Source organism: Doryrhamphus excisus, chromosome 21 (assembly GCF_030265055.1).
Source record: "Doryrhamphus excisus isolate RoL2022-K1 chromosome 21, RoL_Dexc_1.0, whole genome shotgun sequence".
Taxonomy (NCBI): Eukaryota; Metazoa; Chordata; class Actinopteri; order Syngnathiformes; family Syngnathidae; genus Doryrhamphus; species Doryrhamphus excisus.
Genome location: NC_080486.1, coordinates 4,000,265 through 4,022,500, shown reverse-complemented (window position 1 = coordinate 4,022,500; position 22,236 = coordinate 4,000,265). Strand labels below are relative to the sequence as shown.

The following is a 22,236-nucleotide window of genomic DNA, read 5'->3' as shown; positions in this document are numbered from 1 at the left end:
AACTGCACATTTGGTGCAATATGAACAAAAGTCTTCATACAAGCTTCGTACCAAAAATGGATGTGTCTCTTTATGTTTTATATATATATAAATTGCACGCTATAAAAATATCATTTTATCCTAAAAACATAATTACCCATCATTCCCGACTATTCGGTGAGTATTTGTGCTTGCGGTTTTGTGGTCCCGTAAGGGTTTTTGGGTACCGGCGTCCCCCTCTGACCTCAGGCGTCCGGCACTCTGGAAAAAGGGCGCCGTCTCGCTGGCTTGTTCTTGCACGGGACGCCCGAAATCGTCGTCCGACGTTGCGTCTTCGGCGTCGCCGAGAGACGTCTGGCCCACGTAGACGACGATGACGTCGCCGCTGAAGTTCACCACCTGACCGCTGGAGATGAAGGTGGTGTTGTTGTTCCCCGACACCTGACCTGCTGGACGACACAGAGACATAACATTAGGTACACATTATTAATTTACAATGCTGGTTACACTGCAACGCTTCTATTCAATTAAATGCATATAACGCCTTATAATATGAAATATGACATTAAAATTTTTTTTCACCTTTTATATACACACACTTTCTCATTTATATAATGTTTTTCTTCACAATAAGCAAGAAAAAACAATTAAATTATTACAAAAACATATAATAAACACAATGATAAATCCTAATTTATATAAATATATTTTGTTTGCTGTTATTTTATTTGAATTTATTATGTATTCTTATTTGTGTAGATACAAACGATCATTTTTATTCATGAAAATTACACGTGTATTTTAATTTGTTTTATTACTGAATAAATCATGTATTTGTACTGAATTTAACTTAATTAATTTAATAACATTTTGAAAATTAAATAACATAGCTAATAATACAGCTTTAAATATAATAATTATTAAATACATAAATAATATATAATATACATTAGTATATATATATCTAAATATATAATAAACACAATCATTTTAAAATAAAAAAAAATAATTTAATTTTTTTCAGTTAACTGTACTCATATGAAATAATTATTTATTTTTGTCACATTTGTTTTAATAATTTTTTTATGATTTACAAATCAGTAACCAAAATAACATATATTATATATATTAATAATTAATATTAATTAATATATTAACATATATTACTAATATTTATTTTTGATAAAATATTTTAAATATAATAATACAATATAAAAACTACAATAAGCATTTTATTTAAAGGAATTTAATTGGTAATTTCATTCATTTTTAATGACATCTAATTTTGTCAGTTAATTGTACTCATTTTAAACAATTATTTATTTTTGTCACATGTATTTTAATATTTTTTTAATTCAATAACCAAAAAACACGTTTTTTAAATTTCATTCATTTTATTAATGACCGCATTATTTGTTATTTTTATTGAATTTAAATAATTACAAATATATATGTTTTAATTCAAAATTTATTTTTATTGTAGCCAAGGCAGATTTTATTGTTATAAATTGTTATTGTTATATCTCATATTGCATGTGTACCCACGGGTGGGTGCTCCAAAAACACAGAACGACCGCAACTGCATACTTGAACATCCAGACCACCATAACCAAAACATTTGGCAACATTTTTTAAATTAAAAAGTATGTGAACTCCTGGATTCTTTTGAACATTCAATATTAAGTATATTTTCCTATTGTTATGAAGGCATATATGTGTCTATCAATGAAAACAGCTAAAAATGCTAATGTTCATATTAGCATGCTAGCAATGCTAATGTTATCATGCTAAAAACTAGCATAATAGTGCTAAGTGTTTATATGTGTCTAACAATGAAAACAGCTAAAAATGCTATTATACCAATGTTAACATGCTAGCAATGCTAATGTTATCACGCTAAAAACTAGCATAATAGTGCTAAGTGTTTATGTGTCTATCAATGAAAACAGCTAAAAATGCTAATGTTCATATTAGCATGCTAGCAATGCTAACGTTATCACGCTAAAAACTAGCATAATAGTGCTCAGTGTTTATGTGTCTATCAATGAAAACAGCTAAAATGCTAATGTTCATATTAGCATGCTAGCAATGCTAATGTTATCACGCTAAAAACCAGCATAATAGTGCTCAGTGTTTATATGTGTCTAACAATGAAAACAGCTAAAAATGCTATTATACCAATGTCAACATGCTAGCAATGCTAATGTTATCACGCTAAAAACTAACATAATAGCGCTCAGTGTTTATATGTGTCTAAAAATGAAAACAGCTAAAAATGCTAATGTTCATTTTAGCATGCTAGCAATGCTAATGTTATCATGCTAAAAACTAGCATAATAGTGCTCAGTGTTTATATGTGTCTAACAATGAAAACAGCTAAAAATGCTAATGTTCATATTAGCATGCTAGAAATGCTAATGTTATCACGCTAAAAACTAGAATAATAGTGCTAAGTGTTTATATGTGTCTGTCAATGAAAACAGCTAAAAATGCTAATGTTCATATTAGCATGCTAGAAATGCTAATGTTATCACGCTAAAAACTAGCATAATAGTGCTAAGTGTTTATATGTGTCTGTCAATGAAAACAGCTAAAAATGCTAATGTTCATATTAGCATGCTAGCAATGCTAATGTTATCACGCTAAAAACTAGCATAATAGCGCTCAGTGTTTATATGTGTCTAACAATGAAAACAGCTAAAAATGCTATTATACCAATGCTAACATGCTAGCAATGGTAATGTTATCATGCTAGAACTTTCCTATTGTTATGAGGGCATCCAAGCATGGCAGATACATCAAATAAAGAGTTTGGGAGTTCTAATTCATCCAAGCTTATGTCTGACTTTACCGCCTACACACGGAGACGACCTGCTGTGACTCACACACACACACACACACACGTAAGCAAACAGGCGGACACTTCAAGTGAAAAGACATAAAAACAAAGCGACAAGGCTACACTAAAGCAAGGACTTTTTCCTGGAAGACCAAACAAAAACGCGGAATCTGCTTCTTCTCTAATTCTTCCGACGGTGCCCCAACAACAGCGACGACATCCATGGCAGCTGACCTTGAGTTTCGGGCGTTAACGGGAAGTTGATTACATGCACGCGTGATGGGAAATGGTGTTTGTTTCTAGTGTGTAATTACGAGCTGCAGTCATCAGTGAGAGTCTGACAAATGTGTGTGTTTTTCTAAGTTGGAAGGAGGTTAGAAAAGTATTACTCAAGCTGTGCAACATCTTGCTCCAATTAAAGCTGCGGTCGCTTTGCGCAACCCAATAGAAGTCTGGGTAAACAGGAACTTTGTCCATGATGGCGCACACACACACACACACACACACACACACACACACACACACACACACACACAGTGTGGGCCACAATCTCTGGAAAACACAAGTATGGCGTTTCCTCCATGTGTGGCCTAACGTATGTAATGGAAGTTGCTATTAAACGTATTTAGTACATCTTTTATTCAACATTTTCCCCCATGGAGGCTGATTTTTAAGGCGACAATAGTACTTTATTACCACCAAATAATAATTTAGTAGGATTGTGAACGTTCAAGTTTTTCAAATACTACTGCATTCTTAAATATTTAGTTCAATTCCTATCTACTTAGTTTTAAACTTTTATTTATTTTCATTTATTACTATACTATATATATATTTATATATATTTTTAATATTTTTATTCAATTTTTATATTTTATTATTTATTTTATTTTATTATTCATTTCATTATTTTATTATTTTATTGTTTTAAACTTTTATTTATTTTCATTTATTACTATACTATATATATATATATATATATATATATTTATATATATTTTTAATATTTTTATTCAATTTTTATATTTTATTATTTATTTTATTTTATTATTCATTTCATTATTTTATTATTTTATTATTTTATTATTTTATTATACTATTTATGCATTCATTCATTTTGTACCGCTTATTTTATGCCGGACAATGACTCAATAATTATAATAATGCAGAATAACATTAATATAATAAAATAATATGAATACAAATACTAATATGACAAGCAGAAATAATAATAATACAAATAATATCATACAAACTCTATTAATAATACAACTAATATGAATAATGAACAATGAACAAATTGAATTACAAATTATAATAATACAACCTAGAAAAGCATGTGGCGAGTTAGCATGCTAACACCTAGTGTATATAATAGTACTAAGTGCAGCAAAACAGCTAAAATGTTACTATGCTAATGTTAGCATGCCTGCAACGCTAATGTTATCATGCTAAAAACTAGCATAATAGTACTAAGTGTTTATATACATGTCTACCGATGAAAACAGCGAAAAAAACTTTACTATGCTAATGTTAGCATGCTAGCAATGCTAACATGCTAATGCTCAGTGTTTATATGTGTCTAACGATGAAAACAGCTAAAAATACTACTATACCAATGTTAACATGCTAGCAATAGTAATCTTACCATGCTAGAACCTAGCACAATAGTGCTAAGTGTTTATATACATGTCTACCGATGAAAACAGTTAAAAATGTTACTATGCTAATGTTAGCATGCTAGCAATGCTAACATGCTAATGTTGTGCTAAAAACTTGCATAATAATGCCAAGTGTTTATATATGTGTCTATCAATGAAAACAGCTAAAAATGCTATGTACATATTAGCTTGCTAGCAATGCTAATGTTGTCACGCTAAAAACTAGCATAATAGTGCAAAGTGTTTATATACATGTCTACCAATGAAAACAGCTAAAAATGTTACTATGCTAATGTTAGCATGCTAGCAATGCTAACATGCTAATGTTAAGCTAAAACCTTTCATAATAGTGCTAAGTGTTTATATATGTGTCTATCAATGAAAAGAGCTAAAAATGCTACTAAGTTTTTTAGAGGTGTCTTGCTATGAAGATGACTAAAAATGTCACTATGTTTGCATGCTAACGTTAGCATGTGGATACAGGCATGCTAATATGCTAAATAATTATAATGTTATGCTAAAACCTTGCATAATAGGGCTTATATATTTATGTTTATGGAAACTGAAAACTGCTTAAAAACGCTGCGATGCTAATCTTAGCATGCTAGCAATGCTACCATACTAACACCTAACATAATAGTTTTTTTTAAAGTTTTTTTTAGGTGTATTGCTATGAAAATGGCTAAAAATGTCACTATGTTTGCATGCTAACGTTAGCATGTGAATACAGGCATGCTAATATGCTAAATAATGCTAATGTTATGCTAAAACCTGCTTATATATTTATGTTTATGGAAACTGAAAACTGCTTAAAAACGCTGCGATGCTAATCTTAGCATGCTAGCAATGCTACCATACTAACACCTAACATAATAGTTTTTTTAAAGTTTTTTTTGAGGTGTATTGCTATGAAAATGGCTAAAAATGTCACTATGTTTGCATGCTAACGTTAGCATGTGAATACAGGCATGCTAATATGCTAAATAATGCTAATGTTATGCTAAAACCTGCTTATATATTTATGTTTATGGAAACTGAAACCTGCTTAAAAATGCTGCGATGCTAATCTTAGCATGCTAGCAATGCTACCATACTAACACCTAACATAATAGTTGTTTTTTAAAGTTTTTTAGAGGTGTATTGCTATGAAAATGGCTAAAAATGTCACTATTTTTGCATGCTAACGTTAGCATGTGAATACAGACATGCTAATATGCTAAATAATGCTAATGTTATGCTAAAACCTGCTTATATATTTATGTTTATGGAAACTGAAAACTGCTTAAAAATGCTGCTATGCTAATCTTAGCATGCTAGCAATGCTACCATACTAACACCTAACATAATAGTTTTTTAAAGTTTTTTTTAGAGGTGTCTTGCTATGAAAATGACTAAAAATGTCACTATGTTTGCATGCTAATGTTAGCATGTGAACATAGCCAACACAGGCTGGGTTAATACAAATAAATAACGTCATATGTAGCCATGTTGAAGTAACCAAGAATGGTAACTCAGTAAATTCCATCATCCGTGTTGTGTGTAAGTGTTAGTCGAGCACATTTAATTTAATAACAGTAATATGATTCGTGGAGGTCTTTCGGTTTTTTTGGCCCTTCGGTTGAGAACAATCCAGGCAGTTCAGCCATGTGACAAAAAACGCTGAGGCTTTTCCCGTAAAAACCAACATACATTTCATCTTTGTTATTCTTGGTGGATTCTTCCATCTTTTTTCCGTGGAAACACTAAACTGCCAGTGTGTCAAATCCTGAATGAGCGTGACCACGTGGCTGCTCAGCCAAGGCACACACACACACACACACACACACACACACACACGAATCATTGCATAAATATAAGGAATTGATGTGGTACTTAATATAAATACTGTCATGAAGTAGTATTCCTAGTGTAGTATTACTAGTATTATTGCGGCTTTACTTGCACGTACCTGAGGTAAGAGTTGGTTCTGCAAGGTGACTCTGTAAGCTTCCAGGAGGGGGGCACTCGAGTTCGGTGTCCCCAGATTGGAGTGTGTTACCCCCGTCGTCCCCCCAGAATCCTTTCTGGTCTTGGTCCTCTGAGTAGAGCTCCCCAATAGACGAGGAGGTCTTTAAAGGACTAAGTGATGCCACCGAAGAGGGTGCGCTGTTCTCTGTGGAGTCCGTGCTAGCCAGTCTGTGATATCCTTTCTGCTTTATGGGGGTCAGGTCTTTAAGGGGACCCTTGACATCCGGTCTGGACCGAGCCTTACTCAGAGGCAAGCAGAGCTCAGGAAGCAAGCTGGATGGAGGAGTCACTGATGTGGAGCGGAGAAGAGGAGGTGAAAAGGAGACAAGTTCGCTCTCCTCGTACTCTCGCCCCCGTTCTGCGTGTAGACCCCCACAGGAGCAAACCCCGGAGGTGCCGGGACTGACGGCTTGGCTACAATCCTCATTTTCTCCTACTTCCAGAGGCTCCTGGACCGGAACGGTGCACACGCAAGAACCGGTTGATAGCGGAGGCACGCTGGTGAGTTCTTCTTCTTCAGAGACCTCCTCTGGACCCCCAGACCCTACCACGTTTGGGTCCTCCATGGGTGCCTCCCGTTGTAGGCCTTCTTTTTTGTTCATGTCCTGCGTGTGAGGGAGCGAGACGGTGCCACAGGGTGTGGAGGGGGTCTCGTCGGCGTCACTCATGTCGGGGGCTTGGCAGAAGAGTTTGGTGGTCTCACACGGGACGTATTTGAGACCCCCTGCTGCTCCACTCTGGTAAAGAGGGGCCAACGTCTCCTGGAGATCAACAACAAATAAGCGTTTATTTATTTACCTATGCCGGGGAAATTATGCTTTTTAACAATGATTTGAAAAATATATTAAAAATACATTAAAAAGTAAAATTCTGACTTAAATTTTTTAAATTAAATGAAATATTTTTTCCTATTTTCTATTTTTTTCCACCAATTGTTTTAAAAAATAGGACTATTACTGTAGAATTATCACTGAATTAAAAATATTTTTATTTAAATATTTTCTTCATTTTTTATAATATATATATATATATGCTATATATATATATATAATATATTTAAAATACATTAAAAAGTAAAATTCTGACTTAAATTTTTTAAATGAAATGAAATCTTTTTTCTATTTTCTATTTTTTTCCACCAATTGTTAAAAAATATGACTATTACTGTAGAATTATCACGGAATGAAACATATTTTTATTTAAATATTTTCTTCATTTTTTATAATATATATAAAATATATTAAAAATACATTAAAAAGTAAAATTCTGACTTAATTTTTTTAATTGAAATGAAATCTTTTTTCCTATTTTCTATTTTTTTCACCAATTGTTAAAAAATATGACTATTACTGTAGAATTATCACTGAATTAAAAAATATTTTATGTAAATATTTTCTTCATTTTTTATAATATATACATATATATAAAATATATTTAAAATACATTAAAAAGTAAAATTCTGACTTAAATTTTATTTTAAATGAAATGAATTTTTTTTTCCTATTTACTATTTTTTTCTACCAATTGTTCTAAAAAAATATGACCATTACTGTAGGATTATTACTGAATTAAAAAATACTTTTTATTTATTTCATTTTTTTTAAATATTCTTTTAAATAATGGGACTCTATAATAAAAATACTTTTTCCTAAAATATACATAATTAAAATGTAATGTTTTGTCTTGCAAAAATACTTTATCTAAACAAAATATATATTCTTATAAGATCAGCAATAATTGTATGACTTCCTGTAAGATTATGACTTTAAAAATTCTATTTAAATTTTTTTACCTGTAAAAATCACACAAAAAAATCTGACTAAAATATATTCCTTAAAAAATATTTTTTCAAATTAAATTACAATTATTTATTTTTTTTAATACACATTTTCTCGTGAGCATATGGCATTATTATTACTTCATTCTTGTAGTATAATGTTATTTTTAGCAGGACCCTTATAATAACAACATTGGTGCATCACTGGATGAATATGCAGTGAAAAATACTACAAATAATGCAAACACTGTTTATATGTTATGTGTATAATCATAAGACTTTTTATTTTACCTGCTGAATCCTGGTCCTTTTCAGATTCTGAACGCAGGATCGCAGATTAACTGCAAAGGAAATGACATCCCATGAGCGCCCGTTTGACTTGAAAATAATGACGCCACTGAAGGTAACATACAACTAACCTGAAAGCAACTTGAGTTTGTCCTTGTAGCAGAAAAGGAGGAGGATGAGGAGGCAGAGGATGGTGATGGCTGACAGCACCGACACCACCACCCAGGAGGGGGCAGCACCTTGCAGGAAGGACGGCGTCAGGACATGGAACAGTCGACCCGACATTATTTATTTTAATTTTTTTTATGTGATTTATCTTACTAGATAGAGGTGGTCCACACTCCGCATCGGTCTGAGCGCTGCCTCCTCGAGTCTCGCTCCTGCCCTCCGCCTTGCAGCTGCGGGACCAAGGATGAAACTGGATGAAACCAGTTGCCAAAAAACTCAGCAACGTGCAATTTTGGAGAAAATCCGGACAAGAAGTGACACATTTGAAGTAAACATGTACAAACCGCAGCATAACATGAGCCAAAAATAATGAGTCACCGCCATCTGTAATAATGGCCGACCCAAAAGAAACAACAAATATGGCGCTGTAATATTTAATCTATTACTATATTTTGTTTTTAAATGCTATATATTGCTGTATTTTTTTTACTTTTGCCGCAAAAATGGTATATATATACAAATAGTATATATATTTTTAATGCCGTTTCGTCAATAAATGCAACATTTTGCAGAAAAAATGATATATTTTGTTACTGAAATTACACATGGGCATGTAAATACTATATTTTTTTACATAAAAATCCTGTATTTCACAAAGATATTCTAATGTCGCCGTAGAAATACTACACTTGGCCACATTTTACCACAAAATAACAATATTTTTCAACAAGAATGCTATTATTTGCTGTAGAAAATACTATATTGTATCACAAAACTCTGTATTTATATTGACTATTATACTTATTTTAATTTATTTGAAAAATTTACGTAATTTTTTTTAATGAAATGAAATATTTTTTCCTAATTACTGCTCGAGAATGCTATTGTTTGCCGTAGAAAGTACTTTATTGTACCACAAAACTCTGTATTTGTGTTTACTATTATACTTATTTAAATTTATTTGAAAAAATACTCCACAAAAAAACTGTTTTTTCTATATAAGTACTATTGTCTGCCATGAAAATACCATAAAACTCTGTATTTGTATTTATTATTGTGTTTATTTCAATATATTTAGGAAAAAAATCCACATTTCACCTCACAGAAAAAATTCTACCGTGCCGCAAAAATTTCATATTTTTCCAGATATTTTAATGTCACAGCAGGAAAATTTTACCAAAAACATTTTACCATGAAAATCCTATATTTTTGTCAAAATAAACATTTTATTTAGCACAAGAGTGGAACATTTTGCTATAAAAATGTTTTAGTTGGTGATGAAATGTTATATTCTGCACTATACATGCTATTGTTTGCTGTAGAAAATACTATATTGTACCACAAAACTCTGTATTTCTATTTACTATTATACTTACTTACATTTATTTGAAAAAAATACTAAAAAAAACACCACAGAAAAATGATTTTTTTCTATATATATATATATGAAAATGTTTTAGTTGGTGATGAAATGTTATATTCTGCACTATACATGCTATTGTTTGGGTAGCAAAATGCTGTATTTTGCATTACGTTGCAACAAAAATCACATCAAAACAAAACGTTCCTATAAAAGTGTCACATGATATCACAAAAATGCAGACATTTTTATATTCCAGCTACATTTTTTTGGGTAAACTTGCATAAAAGTGAACAAAAAAAAAGACACACAAGAAATGAAATGATACCAATCCATGAATATGTCAGCTATGTGAAGACAAATGGAGGGAAACTCTTTAACTTTAGGATAAGATCACAAGTGGAAAGTGGTGTGTGTGATCCAGAGTTCCAAAGGAAGTGGTGTGTGTGTGTGTGTGTGTGTGTGTGTGTGTTACTCATCATAGCTGGCTAGCAGTGAGCACACCAACCAAATGTTTTTCCCTTTTTAATGTCAAAGCTAAACCATGATGATGGTGTGTGTGTGTGTGTGTGTGTGTGTGCTTACTTGGTCCATGGTTTGCATTGTTTGGTGTTGTTGTCTGCAGAGAAGAATCCCTTCTTACACGCAACGCAGATCTTCCTCCCATTGGTGGATTCTAAATGGAATATGAAGAATTAACCGTACGTTATTGTGTCTCCTTGTGTCCAGAAATGTGGACTCAAAAGTGTCTCACCTGGGTCCAATTCCAGTCCATACCCGGGTCGGCAAGTGGGAATCCTTTCACAGAACTCACAGTTAATGGGATGGCACTGGAAGTTTGGGAAACAACGACAAGGTTCCTCCGCTTCCAGATTCTCTGGTCTGGACATGAAACCTTTACCTGGAAATTAGTAATAAAGTTGATAAATAGCAATATTTGTCACTAAAATGCAACATTTTGCAACAAAAATGCTATCTTTTGGCATGGAAATCTTATATAGTGCCACAAAATACTATATTTTGTCAACAAAAGCTAGATTTTGTGACACAAATACACACTTTTATTAGTAAAATGCAATTTTACAAATAAAATCATCACTATAATGCTGCATTTTCACAAAAAAATGCAGTATTTTTGTCTGGAATACCTGCATATTCCCACCAACGACAACATTTTGTTACATAAATGCAATATTTACAAAAAAACCTACAAACTTTGTCACTAAAATGCAACATTTTGCAACAAAAATGGTATCTTTTGGCCTGGAAATATTATATAGTGCCACAAAATACTATATTTTGTCAACAAAAGCTAGATTTTGTGACACAAATACACACTTTTATTAGTAAAATGCAGTTTTACAAATAAAATCATCACTATAATACTGCATTTACACAAAAAAATGCAGTATTTTTGTCTGGAATACCTGCATATTCCCACCAATGACAACATTTTGTTACATAAATGCAATGTTTACCACAAAACCTACAAACTTTCTCACTAAAATGCAACATTTTGCAACAAAAATGCTATCTTTTGACCTGGAAATCTTATATAGTGCCACAAAATACTATATTTTGTCAACATTTTTAATCAATAAAAGCTAGATTTTGCCACACAAATTCACATTTTATGAGTAAAATGCAGTTTTACAAATAAAATAATCACTATAATACTGCATTTTCTAAAAAAAATGCAGTATTTTTGTCTGGAATACCTGCATATTCCCACCAACGACAACATTTTGTTACATAAATGCAATATTTAACACAAAACCTACAAATTGTGTCACTAAAATGCAACATTTTGCAACAAAAATGCTATCTTTTGGCCTGGAAACCTTATATAGTGTCACAATATACTATATTTTGTCAACAAAAGCTAGATTTTGTGACACAAATACACACTTTTATTAGTAAAATGCAGTTTTACAAATAAAATCATCACTATAATGCTGCATTTTCACAAAAAAATGCAGTATTTTTGTCTGGAATACCTGCATATTCCCACCAACGACAACATTTTGTTACATAAATGCAATGTTTACCACAAAACCTATAAACTTTGTCACTAAAATGCAACATTTTGCAACAAAAATGCTATCTTTTGGCCTGGAAACCTTATATATTGCCACAAAATACTATATTTTGTCAACAAAAGCTAGATTTTACCACACAAATTCACATTTTATGAGTAAAATGCAGTTTTACAAATAAAATCATCACTATAATGCTGCATTTTCACAAAAAAATGCAGTATTTTTGTCTGGAATACCTGCATATTCCCACCAATGACAACATTTTGTTACATAAATGCAATGTTTACCACAAAACCTACAAACTTTCTCACTAAAATGCAACATTTTGTCCTGTAAAGCCTATATTTTACCATAAGAAACTACAAATTTTGTCACTAAAATGCTATTGTGCTATTAAAAATGTTACATTTGTCATGAAAAAGTGATATTTTGTCACTCTAAAGCTCCTTTCTCCAATACATTATCTCTATAATGTGATATTTTTCAATTTTTGAACATTTTGTTATTCAAATGCAATGTTTTTTGCCACAAAAACTACACATTTTGTCAATAAAATGGCCAGAAAATCTTATATTTTTCCATAATAGACTACATTTTGTCACAAAAATGCAACATTTCACCACAAAAACAGTAGAATTTATACAAAAAATACACATTTTGGCACTGAAATTGATGTTGTGGCATTAAATTGTTACATTTGTGACATTTTAATTTAAATTTCATTAATATCTTGCATTTTGCTACAATAATGCCACCATATTATGACATGGAAAGCCTATATTGTGTCATAAAAAACTACATTGTGTCACCAAAATGCAACTTTAGGCTATAAAAACAAGACATTGCATCACAACACTGTTACGCAATAAAAATTGCACATTTGCTTTGAAAGTGTCACATTTTGTCAGCCTTGTTTTGCCACAGAAGTATTATATTTTTGAAAAAACACAGTAGCTGCTACTAAAATGCTAAATGTCAACACTCAAAATGGCATATTTGGCCAAAAAAACTCTACTTCCTTAAAAAAATATATATTTTTTTTACTAAAATGACAAATTTTGCTCTAAAAATGCTGTATTTTGCGACAAAAGTTATATTATATAATGACATTAAGTTATATTTAGTAAGTAGAATGCTACATTCCCAAGAAATGCTATATAAAAATGCTAGTTTGTCCACTCTCTTGCAAAAAATGCTATATTTTCTCACTAAAACACCACACTAAAAGTTATTTTTTATCACACTAATTTTATCTTCTGCTACAAAAACACTAAAATGTTGTATTTTTTCCTCAAAGTCTTTCTACAAATGGAAACGATACTATTTGGTATTGCCGCAGTACCGACCTGCATCGCATATCCTCTGCTGGAGGCATCGCGTTTCTTGGGTCCAGTAGGGCTGGTACTCGCCATGAGCGCATTTAACACACTTGGTCTGATGAGATTCATTGCAATCTGCAAACACGCGGAAGCCTGAAAAGAAAAAAAATGGCCACAGAATTCAGCAAAATTGAGCTAACGTCAAAAAGTAAACAAAAAAAAAAAAAGGTTTACCTGGTTTACACTTGTCGCAGCACCTTGAGCCTTTTAAATAATGCTGGTCGTCGCCGCAGGAAACAGACTTGCAGGAAGTGTTCTGAAACAGAACAGTTAGAGACATGTTAAAAAAAAAAAAAAAAAAATCATATGACCATATCATTTGTTTTTATTATTGGAGATATTTTTGAGTAATGACAGGAAAAGGTCAAAACTTTTCCAAAAACATGCCCGGGAAATATATCCGCAAGCTCAGAAGTACCTGACCAGAGCCCAGACCATGAAACCAAACTCTGGTGGTACCCGCTTGGAAAACGAGACATCTGGAATTAAATAGTCAACAATATTTGTCTCATTGCAAAACAACATGCAATTCTGTTATTAAAATATTGTGTGACCACAAGATGTCTTTATTAGCCATGAAAATGCAATATTGTTCCATAATAAGTAGTAATTTGTGCAATTTTAGGCATTATGAAACTCTATTTTTGCTAGAAATGTGATATTTTTTCACAAAAATACCCAAAACGGCTATATTTTGCTACAATAATTGTATATTTTTTTACTATGAATGCTGTATTTTGCCATTAAACACTATATTTTGTCAATAAAATACTGCTTTCACCACAGTTGGTCACAAAAGTGAAACATTTTGTCATGAGAATACACAAAAACACAATATTTTATCATTAAAATGATATAGCTATATTTTGCCGCCCCAAAATATTTTGCCACTATAATGACATATTATTGATACATATGTACGACAATTTCTCACTAAAACACTGTGTCTGTCCACAAAAATGCTGTAATTTGTCACTTAAGTACTATTTCATGCCACAAAATTGCTATATTTTGTTGAAGAAATGCTATAATTTGTCACTAAAATATCAAAAAGCAATATTTTGCCGCCCCAAAATATTTTGCCATCACAAAATGACTGTATTTGGCTACAACATGTCAAAATTAGCCATGAAAATGTGATATTTTGCTACTAAAATGCAACATTTTGACATAAAATGCAGTCATTTGATGGTATAATGCTTTTTTCCCCATACTAACACTACATTTTGCAACAAAAAATTGTACTAAAATGATACATTATGACATGAGAATGTTATATTTTGCCACATTACACTATTTGCCACATAAATTACATGTTATGACACAAAAATTATAGTTTGTTTTGCCACAAAACACTACAATTTCTCATTAAAAATGCTGTAATTTGTCACTTAAGTTCTATTTTATGCCACAAAATAGCTATATTTTGCTGGAGAAATGCTATAATTTGTCACTAAAATATCAAAAAAGCTATATTTTGCCGCCCCAAAATATTTTGCCACTATAATGACATATTATTGATACATATGTACGACAATTTCTCACTAAAACACTGTGTCTGTCCACAAAAATGCTGTAATTTGTCACTTAAGTACTATTTTCTGCCACAAAATTGCTATATTTTGCTGGAGAAATGCTATAATTTGTCACTAAAATATCAAAAAGGTTATATTTTGCCATCACAAAATGACTGTATTTGGCTACAACATGTCAAAATTAGCCATGAAAATGTGATATTTCGCCACTAAAATGCAACATTTTGACATAAAATGCAGTCATTTGTCGGTATAATGCTTTTTTCCACATACTAATGCTACATTTTGCGACTAAAAATTGTATTAAAATGATACATTATGACATGAGAATGCTGTATTTTGACGCATGCCACATAAATTACATGTTATGACATAAAAATGATGGTTTGTTTTGCCACAAAACACGACAATTTCTCATTAAAACATGTGTCTGTCCACAAAAATGCTGTAATTTGTCACTTAAATATCAAAAAGGCTTTTTTTTTGTCGCCCTAAAATATTTTGCCATCACAAAATGACTGTATTTGGCTACAACATGTCAAAATTAGCCACGAAAATTTTATATTTTGCCACTAAAATGCAACATTTTGACATAAAATGCAGTCATTTGTTGTTATAATGCTTTTTTTGCCCATACAATCGCTACAATTTGCTACAAAAAATGTACATTTTGTCACTAAAATGATACATCATGACATGAGAGTGCTATATTTTACCACATAACACTAATAGTCAATAAAATACTGCATTTGCCACATAAATTACATGTTATGACACAAAAATTATACTTTGTTTTGCCACAAAACACTACAATTTCTCATTAAAACACTGTGTCTGTCCATAATTTGTCACTTAAGTACTATTTTATGCCACAAAATTGCTATATTTTGTTGAAGAAATGCTATAATTTCTATCAATTTCTAATTTCTAATTAATATCAAAAAGGCTATATTTTGCCATCACAAAATGACTGTATTTGGCTACAACATGTCAAAATTAGCCATGAAAATGTGATATTTCTCCACTAAAATGCAACATTTTGACATAAAATGCAGTCATTTGTCGGAATAATGCTTTTTTTCCACATACTAATGCTACATTTTGCGACAAAAAATTGTACTAAAATGACACTACACACTACAAAACACTACAATTTCTCATTAAAAATGATGTAATTTGTCACTTAAGTACTATTTTATGCCATAAAATTGCTATATTTTGCTGGAGAAATGCTATAATTTGTCACTAAAATATCAAAAAGGCTATATTTTGCCGCCCCAAAATATTTTCTCACTATAATGCCATATTATTGATACATAAGTATTTACATTATAAACACAGCATCTACTGTATTACCATGGAGGCCACTATTTGAGTACATGCAATAATAGTTACAGTGACCTAACCACGCCCCATTTTGACTTAAACCACGCCCCCCACACTTCCATCTATAATTGAGAAGAACCCGTGGACAGTTTGAGGGAACACTGATCTGCAGGAATCTGCGCAAATGTTCCAGTACTTTCAACAAACAAAATATTGGTTTCCATTTTGGCATGAATGTACTGGAGTCTCACCGCAATATGCATTCAATCCTGCCACATTCTTTGTTCTGTTTTTTTCCATGTCATTTTAATGCCGCACACATTAAAGTGTATTGACGGGAGACAAAAGGCGATTAAATGGGAACAGAAGACGAGAAAGTACACACACACATTTAGAGGTTTGGGGCGAAGTACATGCTACACCGCTGAAGCGAGGGAGTCTGGCTGTTATGAGAGTAACTATGCCAAAACCACAATGTCTGTATCTAAATGTAGAAAAATACAACTTGTAGCCTAAACCAGGGGTCTCAAACACGCGGCCGGCGGGCCAAATGTGGCCCGCAGGACACTAGTTTAAGGCCCCCGCCTTGATATGAAAGTTTAATGTTAGTGCGGCCCTCGCAAAAATTATTACGTTTGATTCATGTTCATGTTAAAGGTTAAATAACTGTTAATCGTTATCCTCCCTATACGTGTGGAAGTGGTAAGTTTTTGGCTATTTAAGTTTAAAGGAAATAACTTGAAGGCTACCGTTTAGGTCGCTAGCTAGAGAGTTTGCGAGTTAGCATGTGTCTCAAGACCCTGCCGTTGCGCAATATGTTGTAAATAAAAAAAGTATAAATGTGATTTATCATGTTTTGTCATGTCTACAGGGCTCTAATAATGCTTTATTAATTTTAATCTGAAAAAATAATTTGTCTACCCACCAATATGGATGCTGTATGGTATCATGTACCCAGAAAAAAAATATTACGTTTGATTAATGTTCATGTTAAAGGTTAAATAACTGTTAATAGTTATCCTCCCTATCCGTGTGGAAGTGGTAAGTTTTTGGCTATTTAAGTTTAAAGGAAATAACTTGAAGGCTACCGTTTAGGTCGCTAGCTCTCTAGTTTGCGAGTTCGCATGTGTCTCATCTTATTCATCTTATTTTGTGCAGAAAAATAAAAATTAAAATATTTGAGAACAGTGGAATGTTTTATCAGAGCTTTTCTTGTAGAAAATCGGAACCAAAGCACTGAGCAATTGCATATAACAGGGGTCTCAAACATGCAGCCCGCGGGCCAAATGTGGCCCGCAGGACACTAGTTTGAGGCCCCCGCCTTGATATGAAAGTTTAATGTTAGTGTATCATGTACCCAGAAAAAATTATTACGTTTGATTAATGTTCATGTTAAAGGTTAAATAACTGTTAATAGTTATCCTCCCTATCCGTGTGGAAGTGGTAAGTTTTTGGCTATTTAAGTTTAAAGGAAATAACTTGAAGGCTACCGTTTAGGTCGCTAGCTAGAGAGTTTGCGAGTTAGCATGTGTCTCAAGACGCTGCAGTTGCGCAATATGTTGTAAATAAAAAGTATAAAAGTGACTATAGTTGTGTTTTGTCATGTCTACAGGGCTCTAATAATGCTTTGTTAATTTTAATTTGAAAAAAATAATTTGTCTACCCACCAACTATATGTGGTTTCTTAAGTTTTTATTATTTGCTGTTTTATTGTTATTATTATATTTATTTATTTATTACTGATTGATTGATTTTCTTTATTCTTGATTTGTTTATTTATTTTTTATCTTATTTTGTGTAGAAAAATATAAATAAAGATATTTAATTTAGTGTAATGTTTTATCAGCGCTTTTATTGTAGAAAATCGGATCCAAAGTACTGAAAAAGTTAGTATATTTTTCTGTTTTTAATAAATGCGTTTTTTTTTTTTTTTTTTTGAAAACCTGATGTGGCCCAGTCTCACCCAGACCCCAGCTCCAGTGGCCCCCCAAGTAAATTGAGTTTGAGACCCCTGGCCTAAACGCTCCATCTTCCTCACAGTGATCCTTCATATGAAGGCCAATGAATGAAGGCATCATTGATAAAGAAAGGGGGATAAGGAATATAGCATTGGAGGTAGAAAAGACAACAAAAAGAAAGACATTATAAAAGGACTAATATACAGAAGAAAGGCGGCATGGAAAGTGGAAAATACCACACAAAAGTGAATACTTATGGACGGGTAGATGTACAGAAGGAAGGTAGAAAAGACAAAGAAGGAAGACTCTACGGATGGACACATGTACAGAAAGAAGGTAGCATGGAAGGTAGAAAAGATAAAAAATGAAGACGTTATGGACAAGTGTAAAGAAGGAAGGCAGCATGGAAGATAGAAAAGACAAAAAATGAAGACGTTATGGACAAATGTACAAAAAGAAAAAAAAAAGAAAAACAAGAAGAAAGAATGAAGAGCAAGAAGAAAGAACTTAGGAAGGCATAAAGAAGACATGCGACATTCACAGGAAGTAGGACAGCAGAAGACAGTAATGGAAGTAGGAAAGCATGGTAATGGTGTAATTTCATTTGAACATGCATCAGATTACAATTGAATGCATCACATAATCAGTTCACAGTTCCACATGTCCAAAAGGAGTAGGAAGAAGCAAAGCTTATTAAATCCTACCCCTCCATCTGGTACTTTTACAATCACTAACTGTTACATTTGTTCACTTCCTGCTTTCCTAATATAGTTTAAGGTTTTTTTGTAATTATTTTCTTAAATGTTTTTTTTTTATTTTTTTTGTCATGGATTATTATCTATTATTATTTTGTCATGTATTACATTTGTTCACTTCCTGCTTTCCTAACATAGTTTAATTTTTTTGTATTTTTTTTATGTTTTATTTTTATTGTTTTAAAGACTTTGTCCGCTTTTCAACCACCATTCATAAAATCAGTGGTGATGTTTCAAGAAAAAATGCTAATGGTTTAATTTCATTTGAACATGCATCAGATTACAATTGAATGCATCACATAATCAGTTCACAGTTCCACATGTCCAAAAGGAGTAGGAAGAAGCAAAGCTTATTAAATCCTACCCCTCCATCTGGTACTTTTATAATCAGTAACTGTTACATTTGTTCACTTCCTGCTTTCCTAATATAATTTAAGGTTTTTTTTAAATTATTTTTTTAAATGTATTTTTATTTTTTAATTTATTTTTTGTCATGTATTATTATCGATTATTATTTTGTCATGTATTACATTTGTTCACTTCCTGCTTTCCTAATATAGTCTAAGTTTTTTTTTTTTTTAATGTTTTATTTTTATAGTTTTATAGACTTTGTCCGCTTTTCAACCACCACTTTTACAATCAGTAACTGTTACATTTGTTCACTTCCTGCTTTCCATAATACAGTTTAAGGTTTTTTTTGTTTTTTTTTTTTATAATGCACCTCGTACCGAAGTACGAGGTGATATGACCATACAATGACATAATGGTTACCATAGTAACTGTCAATATAGTGATATATATAGCACATCATGACTGGTTCAAGACTCTTCATCCTTGTATTTAGCAAACATCAACTGCTTGTATTGTATTGTATTGTTTTTTATTGAAAGCAGGATGGAAAAGAGGGGGGGGGGCGGCTGGGTGAAGAGACGGAAGGGAAAACAAACATAAGGAAGAGGAAGTAACTAGACGGAAAGAAGAAAAGCGGTAGAAAAGAGATATGCCATATGAAGGAAGGAAGTGGAGGATGGAAAAAGAAGTCTGGATGAAAGAAGCGAGGGAATGTTGTCGGAACGGCAAAGAAAGAAACTCTTAAGGAAGGTAGGAAGGCCAGGAAGGGGAAAAAGTGTGTGTAGTGATGGATGGAATGGGAAGCGAGAAGAAGGAAAACAGGAAAACTAGGATTGAGTGATGCACGGTGGTGCGTTTGGGTACACTAAATATGGTCCAGCCTATATGATTACAGCTATACTTCACTGGTCAACCTCAAAGCTAACTTTGGCCGCTATGTGGTCACATTCTGTGAGAACCTTTTATAGAGCAAAAAAGCGTAAAAAAAAAAACATTGCATGGAGGAGAATAAAAAAAAAATTGGCACTAATGAGTAAAAAACACCTTTTTGGCTGTTTTGCCTTCATGTGATAGCATCACACCGCAAGAGCGCATTCCATGAGGATGATTTGCATAACGGCTTCAGCCGCTCCGGGCACGGAGCCAATCCAAGCACCGTTTGACTTTTTGGCCTTTGGGATGGAGACTCATGAGGGTGCAGAAAAAAGGGGCCTCATTTTGTGGTCTATTTTTAAATCCCCACCCCCCTTTTTTGACTCATATGTAGCACCATTTCTTTATATATATATAGATATATAAACAAGCTATACTGTAATTACTCTCCATATTTTAAGGTCATATGGCGGTGAAATTAATATGGAACAAATTGCACGAGGTGGTGGCTGAAAACCGAGAAAACAACGGGGAATTTTTCCGGGGATCCTGAATGAGTCAGTGAAGAAGAAAACCAAAGCCAAAAGTTTGCAGAGTCACTGCAAAAAAACACAAAAACATCTCACTAAACGCCCCGTTTCTTGACATAGGAAGTGTCCTCCATGTGGTGTTGTTAGTCATAATGATGCTGGTTACTGGAACATAAACCGGGATCGACCCCCCCCCCCCCCCAATTCAAACTTAAAAGTGTCTTACCTGTGAGTAAAACGTGACAAGGATGCACACCGTCCAGCATCGGAATATCCACCTTGGGGGGAACATTAGTCTCATATCTGCTGCCTGATGAGGACCAACTTCGTGGTCTCAAAACGTCTTCACTCCTTAATTTGGTCCGTGCGTGCACACGGCGTGCCACAGGGCATTCTCGCGCCGTTCGCTCCGGGCTGCAGGCGTCCCTCGTTTCCACTCCCTCTTCCTCCTCCGGTCACCCACGCCTTCTGTGAAGAGACTTGCAAACTTGTAAATGTTACCGAGTAGAGAGAGAGCGAGAGAGAGAGAGAAAGAGAGAGAGAAGGAACTCCTCCCACATAGTCTTGTATATTAAGAAGTCTATTCACTCCTTCTTCCCCTTTTTTTTTTGTTTTTTGTTGGATGGCTCTTTTTTTGACCTTTCATGTGACTTCATAGAGGAAGAATAACCTCTGGTCTCAAAATATTAGCCTTTAAAAAAACGTAGAACTAAACTGAAGTCATGTTGAAATAATAACACACACCTATTATTAGTCCAAATATGCATATTTAAGTACATTTTGGCCTGAAAAAAAATGCTAAATTAATGAAAATGACGTGATATGATATGTATTCTACACTACACTACTATTTATATTTATGATGTCGATTATATTGGATAATCTGAGTGTCAAAGTGACTATAAGAGTGTTAACTATAACTATAAAAGCAATCTTCACTCGCTAAATGTACTGCAAAAAAGGCCAGTAAGGATAATTCATAATGCCGCCTACAGAGAACATACTAACTCCTTATTTCTAAAATCACAAATAAACTTGCTGATATAGTTCATCTTCAAACAGCTAAAATAATGCATGAGGATAAAAATAACCAATTAGCAAAAAATGTCATCCAATCCAATCCAAAATGACTATATTGACAGTTACTATGGTAGCCATTATGTCATTGTATGGTCATATCACCTCGTACTTCGGTACGTGACAAAAATAAATTAATACAAAAATTAAAAAAATTAAAATAAAAAAATTAAAATTAATAAAATAAAGTAAAATAAAATAAAACTAAAATAAAACTAAAATAAAAAAATAAAACTTAAATTATATTCAGAAAGCAGGAAGTGAACAAATGTAAAAGTACCAGATGGAGGGGTAGAATTTAATAAACTTTGCTTCTTCCTACTCCTTTCACACG

The 22,236-nt window shown here is 32.7% G+C and overlaps 1 protein-coding gene across 2 annotated transcripts in view; it reads right to left on the bottom strand.

The window, feature by feature from the left end:
* Window positions 1–22,101, bottom strand: part of tnfrsf11a (tumor necrosis factor receptor superfamily, member 11a, NFKB activator) — a 23,955-nt gene extending 1,854 nt beyond the window's left edge. Inside the window, exons 1-10 of one of the 2 annotated variants that reach the window (XM_058060679.1) lie at window positions 21,052–22,101; window positions 13,672–13,753; window positions 13,465–13,590; window positions 10,834–10,980; window positions 10,665–10,755; window positions 8,873–8,949; window positions 8,683–8,790; window positions 8,555–8,604; window positions 6,428–7,247; window positions 1–428 (exon numbers count right to left, since the gene is read on the bottom strand). The exon at window positions 1–428 is cut by the window's left edge and continues 1,854 nt beyond it. In XM_058060679.1, coding sequence (XP_057916662.1) covers window positions 133–428; window positions 6,428–7,247; window positions 8,555–8,604; window positions 8,683–8,790; window positions 8,873–8,949; window positions 10,665–10,755; window positions 10,834–10,980; window positions 13,465–13,590; window positions 13,672–13,753; window positions 21,052–21,126 — 1,872 coding nt within the window. In that variant the 5' untranslated portion in view covers window positions 21,127–22,101 and the 3' untranslated portion in view covers window positions 1–132. The remainder of the gene's footprint in view (window positions 429–6,427; window positions 7,248–8,554; window positions 8,605–8,682; window positions 8,791–8,872; window positions 8,950–10,664; window positions 10,756–10,833; window positions 10,981–13,464; window positions 13,591–13,671; window positions 13,754–21,051) is intronic. The other variant, XM_058060680.1, reaches the window with a different exon arrangement.
* Between the last annotated feature and the right edge of the window lie 135 nt (window positions 22,102–22,236).